Source organism: Elgaria multicarinata, chromosome 5 (genome assembly GCF_023053635.1).
Source record: "Elgaria multicarinata webbii isolate HBS135686 ecotype San Diego chromosome 5, rElgMul1.1.pri, whole genome shotgun sequence".
NCBI classification, from domain to species: Eukaryota; Metazoa; Chordata; class Lepidosauria; order Squamata; family Anguidae; genus Elgaria; species Elgaria multicarinata.
Genome location: NC_086175.1, coordinates 63148601 through 63162867, shown reverse-complemented (window position 1 = coordinate 63162867; position 14267 = coordinate 63148601). Strand labels below are relative to the sequence as shown.

Here is a 14267-nt window from a genome sequence, read left to right as displayed (position 1 = left end):
TGTTCATTCCAAGATGCTGTATAGGCCTATGAAAACAAATGATTTTCTTTTTTAAAGGGTGGTTGGGTAGATGTCAACCTTGTACTAGAGTAAATGGATTTTCATCCTTTAAGACGACATTTGTCTAACTTTCACAAATAATTATAGTCACACTATTAATGTTATTAGTGGTTCATGAATAAATTATACAATGCTTACATTGATCCTTTTTAAAGTTGTTGCAAATGCTTTCTATGTTTTCCCTTAAAGAAATGCATCGCTGTTCATGGAAAAGTTTTTTATTCTTCTCACTATTCATATTAATAAGGTGTAGTTTAAAGGCATCTCACCTTTATTATGCAATGGCGTCAGTTTGATTGCAAATAATAATACCTTACCCAAGTTGTAGTTTGGCAAGGAGGATTACAGAACACTGCCAGTTCCTGTGCTCTCATTCATTTTGAGAGGATTATGCTTTTATCTCTCTTTCTCTTGCTCTGCCTTCTGCATCTATATCTTTTAAGAAATTATCTTTTTCTGAGCCTAATTCTGACTGACATGAGCAATGCCACAGAAGCTGTGCTGGATCTGTGTTTCCTTTCCCCACTCACACTGGCTTAAGACTGCTCTCCAGAGCTTGGTGAAATATACTGAGAGGATTTCTTTTCTTCTCCTAAGAATTTTATAAAAAGATATCCAAAGAATCATTGTTTAGGCCATAAACCTCTTTTTCCTTAACAACCACTTGGTCTGAAGAATGCATTGCTGATTATATTGATGAATTATTTCTTACTTTTTTTTAATGTGAAAATCTGGCTTTTAGAACTCAGAAAATAATGTAAGGAACATAAAATTTAATACATATTTTCTGCCAGAGTAACATCTATCCATCATCCCTCTGATTTCAATGCATGTTGCAGATGTCACAGGGAAACAAATCACAACACCCATTTCCTAAAAGGATAGTGCTGAAACTACAAATATATGTAAAGTTAGTTACGCTGTATAACTTACTTATATGGCTTGCACACCTCAGCTCTTGTCAGTGCAAAGTTTGTGTTGCCTTAGCACATAATTTTCATTATGAATGGATGACATGCAGCCCAATATATACCTCCAGCATTCAAATGGTAGATAGTGAGACCAACATATAAAATTAAAGTTCTAAAGAAATAGTAGTCTGCCCCTGTCATGCTGTGTTCCCTCTTTCCCTTTTATAATTCAAGGCTGTGTCAAGGACCCTTCACATCAGTTACTTCTTAAACAAACTTCTTAATGAATATCAGTCTCTAGTGAGATGACTTACAGCAACCAGTTGAACTGCACCACATAACTACTAACAGGGGTGGGGGGCAGGGAAAACTTTCTTTCTTTTCAAGAGAAATAAGCCCTACTCAAAGTCTGGTAGGGTTCTTATTAGTAGTCACCAAATCTGTGGCAACAATAAACCATGGCTGTACAGCAATATTCCTTTCCAGCAGATAAGAAATAAAGCTTATACACAGAAAAGACGAGTCACTCTTATTAAAGATACTCTCTTTATCTCACTATCTGTACTGCAGAATCACTTTCCTCATTTTTTAGGCAAGTACAGACATATTTTAATACTGTGAGTAAAGGGAAGCTTAGCTGCACAGAGACAAATGGATGCTGAATCTTAAACTTAGATATAACTGAGCCAAGTATGATTACTGTACTAGAATGCAATCAGACTGAGAAATGTTTCTTAGATGTCTAAATTGGTTAATGTTTGCAAAGTGTTATAATGTTTGCAAAGTGTTATTCCTAGCATTATCTGTAAATTAAATGTGCATTCTGTAGTAGAACAAATATGCTTGCACTTCACAAACCTGATTTAAGTGACCAGCAAACCTGTAACTTTGGTTGTAATCCATACATTTCATCAGGCTTGAATCTAAACCTACAGTCCTGTTTGTAAATTGTGAAGGATTTTTGGAATGCACAGGTTTGAGATGAATAAATCTATCCTTCCTCTACAATCTATATTATGGGAAAGGGAAGAATTACAAACATAACACTGGTATTCTATAGCAATCAACATAATTACTTTTCAACAATCTTAAGGCAGTGACTCTTACTGAACTCTAGTTCAGGAATTAGAGCCTAAAACATTAGTTTAATGGGGATTAGACCCCAAGTCTAATCTGTGAAATCAGGTGATAATGACCTGATTGAAGTTATTGAAGTTATAAAATGGGAAAGCATTGCCCTTTCATAAAAGATATTAAGATATTACTTCTATCCTGTTTCCAATAGAAACCTGCAGGCAGAATATGACCGGCTGAAGCAGCAACATGATCACAAAGGACTATCTCCACTGCCATCCCCACCTGAGATGATGCCCATTTCTCCCCAGAGTCCACGAGATGCTGAACTCATTGCAGAAGCTAAGCTGCTTCGTCAGCACAAAGGCCGCCTAGAAGCCAGGATGCAGATCTTGGAGGATCACAACAAACAGCTGGAATCACAGCTACATAGGTTGAGACAGCTGCTGGAACAGGTGAGTCCCCAGTCTTTCCTCTTTTATTCTAAACCAGGCTTGAAGACTTTACAATTGGTAAAGTAAATGGTAAAAGTAGTAGCAAACATTTGACCATTTGACCATATATAGCTTGAACCTGCTATCAACTGTAGGAAGTACAGTATCATTATTGGCTACCTGTGCAAAACTCAATGTCTTTGGTTTAGTTAGTTAATCTATCATGAATACATACATTTAAATGGAAAATCCTAATGTAAGCATTGTGGCATTATTGCATAATATACATATTTAGACTGAAATCCTATGCACATTTACTTGGGAGAAAGTCTTACTGAGTTCAGTAAGACTTATTTCTGAGCAGATCTGTATAGAATTGTGGTGTTGGTCATTTTCTTCCTCCTCATTTGTAGGATAACCAATCTATTTCCTTCTGGTATTTCAGCCTCAAGTGGATGCCAAGGTGAATGGTACAACTCAGTCTTCTCCTCCTACCTCGTTACAGAGGTCAGATAGTAATCAGCCAATGCTTCTCCGTGTAGTTGGCAGTCAGACTTCAGAATCTATGGGTAAGATGAAACAGATCAGATGGGAATTGTCTACAACTTATGTTCAAGTCTCCGGTTAATAATAATATGATTAATAGCTAACTTGGATCCTTTCCAAACAAAGTTTCTTGTGGTAGCTATTATTAGTTTTAGGCAATCCCAACTTCTTTTTTCAACCCAGGACTCTGTTTTTGTAGACATCACATTTTCCTCACATTCAAACTGCAATATTTTGCCATTTCCCCCCTCAGCTAGAATTAATCTTAATTCTAAATACTGTATAGAGTGTTGTTGCACTATGGCCACAGGTTTATTGGTTCTGTCTGTGACATCACTGTTGATGAGTGAGATAACTCCACACCATCACCCCACTCAAGCTTGCCTTTGGTAAACTTCTTAAAGTTATAATTTGTTGTTTTTCTGAGTATATTTCGCCAAGTGTTCCCTGCTGTACCATAACCATTCAAGTGCAGGAGCCCTCCTGTAACCCTAAAAAAGAAAAACTGGTGAAGACCAGAAGGGCTGCACTCACACCTCCTCTGTATGCCCAAGGTGGAACTTTCACTTTAAAAAGTTTTGTTGCTGTTATTTTGATGGTGATGAGCTCCTATTTCTGGCATTAGGGGGCACACATTCCTCAACTTAAAAAACAAAATGATAACCGAGTACCACTACCTTCTCCATCATTCCAATCTACAACCATTCCGTTACATGCAAATAACCTATTGTGCTACAGAAATTGTATCACTATTAATGAAAAAGCAGTTCTAGGAAAAATGGTTGTGTTTTTGTGTGACACACACACAAAGAGACAGACAGAGTGGGTGGGGATTGGTTTGACTAGGAAATCCCACAAGTGTCATTTTGGATATTTTTATGGCACTGAGCTGACAACAGAATAGTTGTTTTAAATGGACATTGTTTGTTTTTAAGCTTTTTATAGTTTTAAATTTTGTATACAGTATTTGTTTTTAATGTTCGGCTATGGGGCAGTATATAAATGTAATAAATAATTAAATAAACAGAGCAGTGGTATGAATAATCAGAAGAAAGGCACCAAGGGGAGTGAAATTGAAGAGGATTGGTCTGTTTGCTGGAGGCTAGGATGGCAAAGGTTTGCCACAGGAGAAGGCTTTCTGGAATATGAACTGAGGGGCTTGAGAGGATGCTTGCTTAACTGTGAGAGAGGCAGCCCCAACTGATGTACTGGAATGCCTGTAAGAAGCAGGGGGCAAACTGACAGCATAGTAGGATGAAAGGAAGGGAATAATTATCTCCACACCTGGTCCAGTGTGGCTTTTTTCTGTTCCTCCACCTGTGGACACCAATGTAGAGTCCCCCAAGAGGGATGTCACACAGGATGATCTTATGGAGTCCAGTGTATGAGCAGGATATCCATTCCTTAGCAACCTCCTGACCTTGTATGTGGAGAAGTTTTTGAAAATGGACCAGAAATATCACTTGTTTTAATTCTTGTTATGAACTACCCCGAGAACTTTGTTATATGGCAGCCTGTATATACAGTAAGTAAATAAGTACTTTTTAAGCATACAATATGCTAGTTGTCAGAGGCAGAATGCCTCTCAGTACTGGGGAATTTGATATAAGATACTGTGATAGCCATCAATTTGGATGGCTTTAAAAGGAAATTAGTCAAAATAATTGAGAATAAGACTACCAATGGCTTCTTGTCATGATAGCTATATATTAATTCCAGTATGATGCAATATCAGTTGTTAAGAAACATGAGTGGGGGATAGGGATTGGAGTGGGGCTATTTACACTCATGGCCTCCTCTGGACTTTTCATAGGTATCGGTTTAGCTGCTTTGGGTACAGAATTCTGGACTAGATGGCCTTTGCTCTGATTCGACGTAGCTCTTCTTATATTCTTATGTTCTCAAAGGAAACTAAGCATGATTTTACTAACAAAGCTAATCCAACCTGGTGACTCATTTATAAGCATTTTAATTATCCTATTCCATAAACAAAAAACCTACGGTTTACAAAACAACGTTATAGGCTGTACAGTTTTCAACCAAACTCCAAAAAGCAGGGAAATTGAGAGTTAAGGCTCACAGGCCTATAACGCCACATCCTCCCTAAGGAGGCAGAAAGTGCCAGTGAAATTCTCATTCTCCCAAAGCAGATATAAACCATGAGGACAGGATGGAGAATAGGATATGCAGAGGTGACTGTGGGGTTGTGGAAAACTGATGACGAACAACTTAGGGCCACCTACTTCTATTTTTTTTTAGTGCAGCCCTTCCCCAACCTGGTGCCCTCCAAAGGTGTTAGACTACAACTCCCATCATTGCAAGTCAGTATGTCCCATGGTCAGGAAAGCTGGGACAGCAGGAGAGGGAATGCTGTTCTATATCCTTACCAAATACAGGGGCTGCGCAATATTTTTTTCTCACACACATCTCGCATAGAGCAGCACGACTGATAACAGAAGGGGCACTATTTGTTGGAGATGTAGAACCAGAGCAAGAGCTGGCACTTTCAGCTTTTCGTAAATACCCTGCCCTTCAAAGAACCAATTTTTTTCTTAAAATGTGTTCATACAAAATATACTGTTCACTCCCCACAATCCCTCCACAATACATCATCTCATCAGAGTGACAGAGGAACAGAAAAGGATTAGTTTGGGTGTCTTGAACTCCTTTCAAATGAGATTAGTTTGCAATCCTATACCACTTGGGGGGAAGCCCTAGTAAACTCAGTGGCACTGGCTTCTGAGAAGACATGTATAGGACCCAAGTATAAACCATCCTTCTCCAGCCTGGTGCTGTCCAGATGTGCTGCGCTGCAACTCCCATGTTATGGTGAGGACGAAAATCATTTTCATCAATAGTTTTTAAAATAATCCTTCCTTACACATGAATCTATTAGGTGGTAGCTCTGCCTTTGATCTCACACTGCTGAACACTAAGAAAAATCCTCTGCGGTCACAGCATTCTTCTGCGGTCACAGCATTCTTGATCACTGTCCATGCTGACAGAGACTTTTATGAATTGAATGCTAAAACATCTAGAGAGCTACATTTTGCCTGCCCTTGCTCTAGAACAGTGGTTCTCAACCTGGGGCACTCCAGATGTGTTGGACTGCATCTCCCAGAATGCCCCAGCCAGCTGGCTGGGGCATTCTGGGAGTTGTAGTCCAACACATTTGGAGCGCCCCAGGTTGAGAAAGGCTGCTCTAGAACAACATTCCCCGATCAGTTTTCCAGAATCCCATAGTCACCTCTCCACATGTTTGAGAGTACAAGTCGCAGCATTCCTGTCCATGGGACATACTGACTTGCAATGATGGGAGTTGTAGTCCAACATCTTTGGAGGGCACCAGGTTGGGGAAGGGCTGCTCTAAACTGCCCAGAGAGCTCCGGCTATTGGGCGGTATAGAAATGTAATAAATAAATAAACAAACAAAAAGTAGGTGGCCCTAAGTTGTTCGTCATCAGTTTTCCACAACCCCACAGTCACCTCTGCATATCCTATTCTCCATCCTGTCCTCATGGTTTATATCTGCTTTGGGAGAATGAGAATTTCACTGGCACTTTCTGCCTCCTTAGGGAGGATGTGGCGTTATAGGCCTGTGAGCCTTAACTCTCAATTTCCCTGCTTTTTGGAGTTTGGTTGAAAACTGTACAGCCTATAACGTTGTTTTGTAAACCGTAGGTTTTTTGTTTATGGAATTTCATGGTTTTGTGTAACGGATGACCACACAGGAAAGAAGCCATATAAATGTATGGGCTGTGGGGAAAGTTTCAGCTCTAGTGGGACCTTGAGTAGACATCAAAGAACCCACACAGGGGAGAAACTATAAAAATGTGTAGAGTGTGGGAAAGCTTTAAAATTATGTTCACCCTTACTTTACATCAAAGAGAGCTTCGGCTATTGGGCGGTATAAAAATGTAATAAATAAATAAATAAATAAATTCACCGAGGTGAAAAACCATTTCTGTGTACTGAGTGTGGAAAAAGCTACAATCCCCTACACACTTTCCAGGGAATAAGACCATTACATTCAATGGGACGTACTTCTGAGAAGACACTGACAATATTTGCTAGAGGAGGCAGCCATTTTCTCTCAATGTTCCAATATAGCTGAGGCAGGTGGGGGGGAGGAGGCACTACTGAGCATGCTTACAAATCAAGATGGCCACCCTATATATTATATTCAATAAACAAAAAACCAATGGTTTACATAATAACATTGAGGCTCTAGGGCAAAACAATAATAATTAAAAATCAACCGAAGGGATTTTTTTAAAAAAAGAAAAGTCATTCCACCAACTACAATGAAGGCCGAAGAAGACACCACCACTGGATTAATGAGTAAGGGTCTCATTCCATCAATTGTCATGGTTCACATGACACTCTAAGCCATAATGTTTAGCTCAAAATGCTTAACCACTGTGGTTTAGCATGCCTTTTGAACAGGGTTAGTATGTAATAAACGACACACAGGAATAAAAGCCACACAAAAAGCTAATGCAGTTTTTGGAAGCATTACTTTCTAAATCTTTTAAATATCAGATGTGCATATTACATATGACTTGGGTCTGCTGGAAAGAAGGTGACCATTTTTGATCAATTTCTCAATGTGAGCCAATAGTGTAATGTTGCAGCATAAAAGGCTAATGCAGTTTTTGGAAGCATTACTTTCTAAATCTTTTAAAAATCAAATGTGCATATTACATATGACTTGGGTGTGCTTTCAGATAGCCTGCTGGAAAGAAGGTAACTTTTTTGCTGGCAGTTAGAGTAGAAAACATATAATAGCGGAATAGGTGATGAAATCATCTGACCTGGCGTAAGGCATCTATGGTACTTCTGTTCCTTCCCAGGAGCTCAGGGCAGAAATAACATCTCCCCTTCCTAGCCCCACCTCCAACAACCCTGTGAGGTAGGCTAAGCCAAAATTGGGTGGGATAGCTAATACCCTGGAACACAGAATCAAAGTTGAAAGTGAACTTGATAGGCTGCAGCGCTGGGCTGGAAACAACAGCATGAAATTTAATAGGAATAAATGCCAAGTTCTACACCGAGGAAAAAGAAACCAAATGAACTGTTGCAAGATGGGGGGGGGGGATACTTGGCTCAGCAATACTAAAAATGAGAAGAATCTTGGAATTGTTGTAGATCACAAGCTGAATATGAGCCAACAATACGATATGGCTGCAAAAAAGGCAAATGTTATTTTGAGCTGCATTAATAAAAGTATAGTTTCCAAATCAAGTGAGGTGCTGGTTCCTCTCTATTCGGCCCTAGTTAGGCCTCATCTGGAGTATTGCGTCCAGTTCTGGGCACCACACTTCAAGAAGGACGCAGACAGAGGAGGCAACCAGGATGATCATGGGTCTAGAAACAAAGCCCTATGAAGAGAAACTGAAAGAACTGGGCATATTTAGCGTGGAAAAGAGAAGATTGAGGGGAGAGATGATAGCACTCTTCAAATACTTAAAAGGTTGTCACACAGAGGAGGGCCAGGATCTCTTCTCGATCCTCCCAGAGTGCAGGACACGGAATAACGGGCTCAAGTTAAAGGAAAACAGATTCCAACTGGACATCAGGAAAAATTTCTTGACTGTTAGAGCAGTGCGACAATGGAATCAGTTACCTAGGGAGGTTAAGTGCTCTCCCACACTAAAGGCCTTCAAGAGGCAGCTGGACAAGCATCTGTCAAGTATGCTGTAGAGTGGATTCCTGCATTGAGCAGGGGGTTGGACTCAATGGCCTTTTAGGCCCCTTCCAATTCTACTATTCTATGATTCTAAGTGAGGTAGGCAACAGAGGGTAGAATCCCACATGAGTCCTATGTAGTGCAGACCCATTGACATGAATAAGACTTATGTAAGTTTTGACCAAGTTAAGTTCCATTCATTTCAGTGGGTCTACTCTAAGTAGGATTTACCTTGGATTTTACCCTCAATATATATTTTGGACTACAACTCATTGGCTGTGTTGGTGAGGGCTTATGGGAATTGTAGTCCAAAACATGAGAAGCCAGGATCTAATTTGCAGTAGACCTAGAATCCAGTTTTAAAATCAGCAGGAAGCCTAAGCAGTCTCCCCACCCCCTCCCCATACTTTTAACAGGGCAATCCTGTGCAGGTCTGTATGAGGCTTTTTTCCAGAGAGGCATGCCCAGGATTGCAGCCCCAGGATTGCAGGAGGCGGCAGCAACAACAACAACAAGCAGCAGCAGCAGGTTTGCTCGGCAAGGGGAAAAAGCCCTGCAACTCCCAGGGAGCTGCTAGACCAGTCTAAGGCTTGGAGATGCTGGGAGTTGTAGGACTTTCTTCTTCCAAACACGAGAAGGGCCAGGAGGTGAGCTGGATCCAGGCACTCACCCGAGGAGAACTTTCTTTAAAGTAAGCACCATGGAGACCTCGTGGCGCGCTGATCTCTCTCCCTTGTGCTCCCTCGTGCCGAGGCCCTGCATGGGAGCCTGTTTCCCCGGGAGAGCAGCCGTGAGGAGGCGGGGCAGCCGTTTGTGTTGTTGTCGTTGGGTTGCTGCTGCTGCTCCGTCTGGTCGTTGTTGGGTTGCTGCTGCTCTGGCTCTGCCTCCGGTCCTGCTGCTCCGCTTCCGCCCGGCTCCCCCTTCCACTCCCCAGCCGGCCGGGGCTTCTCAGGTGTTGCTAGGCTGCTGCTGCTGCAAGGCCTGCGCTGCCATCTTGGGGCAATTGCCGGGTCGCGCTGACAGGGAAGGAGGGGCAGCGGCAGCAGCCACATTTTGTGTATCCTGGACTGGGCAGCGAGCCCCCGGGCTGGCTCCTACTCCGGATAGCCCTCAAGACAGGAGGGAGGGGGGGAGAGCGCCGCTACTGCGCATGCGATGTGTTATGAGGCCTCCATTGACTTTAATGGGGCAATTTTTTTATTATTAAAATTCAATGGAAGGGAATTTTAAAAAAAGAAAGGCCATTCCATCAACGAGATGGACTGGGGAACACGATCCCACCAATGGATTGGAGGGTAAGGGTCCCAATTCGGAGCTTTCCCTGCGCAAAAAAAAAGTCGCCAACCCCAGTTTTCAGTTTCACTTTTGAGTCAGAGAGGATTTTTTTACTTTCGTCCTTTCAACTGCCACCACCCCTTCAATATTTCACCAAACTTCTTGAAATTGCCAGGGTATGTAAAACCAGCATTTCTTTCTGGCAGGTCGTATTTTCAGAAAGATTGGTGAAACATTTTCCATTTTATGAACGCTAGAATGACCCACCCCCCAATTTACAGGGTAACATGGTGGAATGCTCTTTTTACTGATCGCCTATAACACAGGGGACACTACAGTGTCCCCTGTAATATAATGGTTAGCATTGTCATCGTCATAATCATCATCAGAGCAGCAGCATGCATGATAGGTAAATTAAATAGCTACATTAGTTGTTTTAGAAACAATATATACTGTAAACTACCCCAAGGACTCTGTTAATGGACAAGTATAATATGATAAATTACATATACTGTATTTCTTCGATTCGAAGACGCACTTTCCCCCCCATATAAACATCTCTAAAAACGGGGTGTGTCTTAGAATCGTGGATGCATTTATTATTTCTTAGAATCAAAACTTTTTTTCAGTTGGTGGTACTGAAATTAGTGCGTGTCTTACAATCGATGGTGTCTTACAATCGAAGAAATACGGTATAAGAATTTGTGAGTGAATAGCAATTTGACTGGGAAGATAGCAATAGCTGCTCTAGCTGGGAGAGCTTTAGCAATAATTGCAAGGAGAGATGATCTCAGCGGATATATCAATCTAACCAGCCTTTCCCAAACCTGGTGCCCTCCAGATGTTCTGAACTACAAAGCTGGATCAAGGAGTACTTCCAAACTTTGCTTGGTTTTCCAAAGGGAGTGTAACCCACATCTAAGACAGGCTGAATCCTCTTTCCCACAGTACATCTTATTAGCTCTGAGCTTTAGCTTTCTTCCTGCCCATGACCAAGTTCCATCACTAATTTAACTCTTCTACCACCGCACTGATTCAAGTGTCAAGGAAAAATAGAGTTGAGTGTCATCAGCATATCGATGGCACTTGATCCCAGATTTCTAAATGAACTCTTCCAGTAGCTTCATAGATATTAAACAGCATTGGGGGATTAAGATGAAAACCTATGGACCCAGTAACACAAGTGCTATGTTTCTGAAGAGTATTCCCTGAAAGTTTCCCTCTGCTACTGCCTTCAGGAGTGGCAACACAGTATCACTATCCTCCCAGCTTCTAACTTACATAGTTCATCCATGATTGATTGGCTCAAAGGCCACTCCCCTGTTCTTCTCCCAGCATATGTCATCAGGGAAAGCAAAGCAGTTTCTGTCCAAAACATAATCAGGTCTGAAACTTGATTAAAGTGGGTCTTGAAATACAGTTTCATCCAAAGGTACCTGGTACATGCTGGCTGTTTGCCGTAATAAACTTGATTGATTGATTGAGCACTATGCCAAAGGAGGATATTTGCAAATTATGATAGTTGTTAAACCCTTGGGGTCCAAGGAAGGTAAAAAATATTATTTATTCAATTTATGAGTTTCCCTTTAGCTAAAGCTCTCGGGCCAACATATAATCCAAACAAATATAATAAAACCAGTAATTTAACAAACATCACTTGCAGCAACAAGAATTTTAAAATAATTTAAAAAGGAGAGATAAATATCAAAGCAGTTAAAAATGAAGAAGCACAATTTTAAAGTGCAGATTTAAATGTATTATTAAAAGTAAAGCAAGCAGCAAGTGAAAATTAAAGGCTCTAAGATGATAAAAAGCTTGGCACCAGAAAGTAAACAAAGTAGATGTCATGTGAACTTCTATAGGGAGGGCATTCCACAATTTGCGGGCCACCAAGAAAAGGCCCACTCATGAGATATCTTAGTATAGGGGGGCACTCAGACCAAGGCCTCAGATTATGAATTCAGGAACATATGCAAAACGGTGGTTTTTCAAGGTTTTTTTTTTAAGAGTGGTTGCACCTCTTTCAAGGTAGTGAGGACTTACCTTTGCAAGGAGGCATTAATAATCTCTTGGAACCAGCTATGCAATCCCCCCTGGATAGATGATAACAGCCAAGGGCAACAGTCAGTCACCACACCTGCCCATGAACTTTTGTCTACATCCTCAAGCCACGTTGCCTGGAAATCATCTCACAAAACTGGAGTAGATGTTGCTTTGGACACATCTGCTAACCATGCTGTTTGAGGAAGATATGAGGTGATTTTATCTTCAAAATGTCTAGGAAACCTGTCAAATCATGCCTTTGAAGTTCCTGTGTTAAATTTTGTGGAGTAGAATAGGTCCTGAACCACTCAAAAAAGCTCCACTTAGTGACATTCTTAGGATGAAATGGAAGTATTGTTTCTTCATCACTGCCATCACCACCAAAAAATAAAATCTAAGATAATAATAAAACAGTAGCAAAAGATAAAACCAGTGTAACAGAAAAGTCGCAACAGGACTGCAATTCTCACAGATCTAATGTCGTATCATAAACCATGTTAATGTTAAAAAGCTTGGGGAAATTAAAAGTTAAAAAGTTAAAAGCTTGGGAAAATTAAAAGTTAAAACTTTTTAAGACATTTTAAAAAGTCTTAAAAGATTTTGATATTTTAATAATGTATTGGTTTTATGTTTTTAATCAGTTTTATGTATTTTATATTTTTGTATCCAATGTTGTTCCCTGCCTCGATCCAGAGGGAGTGGCGGGTCAGAAATTATTTGCCTTACACCAAAAAAACCAAAGTATCTCTGGGGAGGGTTGTTTCATAACTGTTGTGCCACAAGCGAAAAGGCCCTACCCCTTAGTAGCCGCACACATCATTTGGAGGTGGGGACATGTGTTGACAGGCCTATAAAAATTATCATGAGGTCCGGGTAGGTATATGTAGAAGCTGGCAATCCTTCAGTTAACCTGGCTCCTAGCTGTTTGGGGCTTTAAAGTTAAACCAGCACTTTGAATTGCATTGTTAAGCAGATGGCAAAACACTGATGTAATAGATCATCCAGTCCCAGTTAAATCTTGCTGCCCTATTTTGGGCTAGCTGAAGTTTTCAAACCACGGCTGGATCTACACTACTGCTTTAAAGTGCTTTATAACAGTTTTGACAACTGTATATGGAGTGTGTCCTGGGCCCCAACAGTTGTCAAAACTGTTATAGAGCACTTTAAAGCAGTAGTGTAGATCCTGCTCACATACCATATATTTGTCAGGACTAGAAGGCATGGCCATGGGTCTTGTAGTTTAGCTAAGATTTAATTAGAAGAAGTTGTTGGGGCCTGTTCAGCCTCTGGAATGTTAGTCTGTGTGAGCAGATCTCTCAAAATGTTCTCAGAGCGGAGTTGTAGGAGTATTTCTACTTCCCGCAAACCACCTGCTTTGACCAAGAAACTGCCTGTGAGGAATTGATAAAGGGTAGGGGGTTGCAGAAGGGCTGCCCAGATTTAAGCGTCATATTGTTGGGCTGAGCAGTGCCACCCTGTTTGGACGGGCATTGCTGAAAGGTCAAATCCCACCTGTCAAGTGGTATGGAAAAGGCCTACACCTCCCTTTTTAAGCTGGTGCAAAGGTGAGGAGCCTTTGCTAGGAACTAGGGCTGTGCAAGCCTCCAGCCTTGGCCCCGGCAGTCCGAAGCATGGAGGCCATTTTATGGTGGATCCAACATTTTCTTGCACAGGCCTAGGCCACCATACAGCCTACAATTCCTAGCATGCAGTGCCTGGGAGGGCTGTACTTACCAGGGCCGAAGAACAAAGGGAATAAATTAATTCACTGCCACCAACACCAGCTCCTCCACATTATCGCTGGCTCCTTCCCACGATCGCCTGCTTCCAAGAACGATTGCCGATGTGGGCCGTGAAAAACCTGTAGCACAGAACTCCTAGTGTTTGAGGGTTTACCTTCCCTTGGTCTTGTTTAAGCCTCACTTAGGATGGTTTGTTTGGCCTTTCAAGAATTCAATCGCCTGAGAGATCATGTCAGGAATCATTCCCCTCCCTTGTCTGGGATTGGAACCTCCGTGTATGGATTGTCTTTCCCTTGTGTTCAGAACCGTGGAGATGGCAACCATGTTGATGAGGATCTCGTCATGGTAGTAGTGATTAGCTTTTGACTGTTTTGGAATTTCTTGGAACCTATAGCTACTAACCATCAGCTACTGTATACGACTTCTGAAGTGGGTAACCATTAAGCTTTTACCAATAAAGAATAATAAAGAAGTCTCACTGATTTGGGTGTCT

The 14267-nt window shown here is 41.3% G+C and overlaps 1 protein-coding gene across 4 annotated transcripts in view; it reads left to right on the top strand.

The window, feature by feature from the left end:
• DMD (dystrophin) overlaps positions 1-14267 on the top strand; it is a 1279927-nt gene that overhangs the window by 1239042 nt on the left and 26618 nt on the right. For all 4 annotated transcript variants that reach the window (XM_063126497.1, XM_063126496.1, XM_063126495.1 and 1 more), the window contains exons 75-76: positions 2257-2500; positions 2925-3048. In XM_063126497.1, the coding sequence (XP_062982567.1) occupies positions 2257-2500; positions 2925-3048 (368 nt within the window). The remainder of the gene's footprint in view (positions 1-2256; positions 2501-2924; positions 3049-14267) is intronic.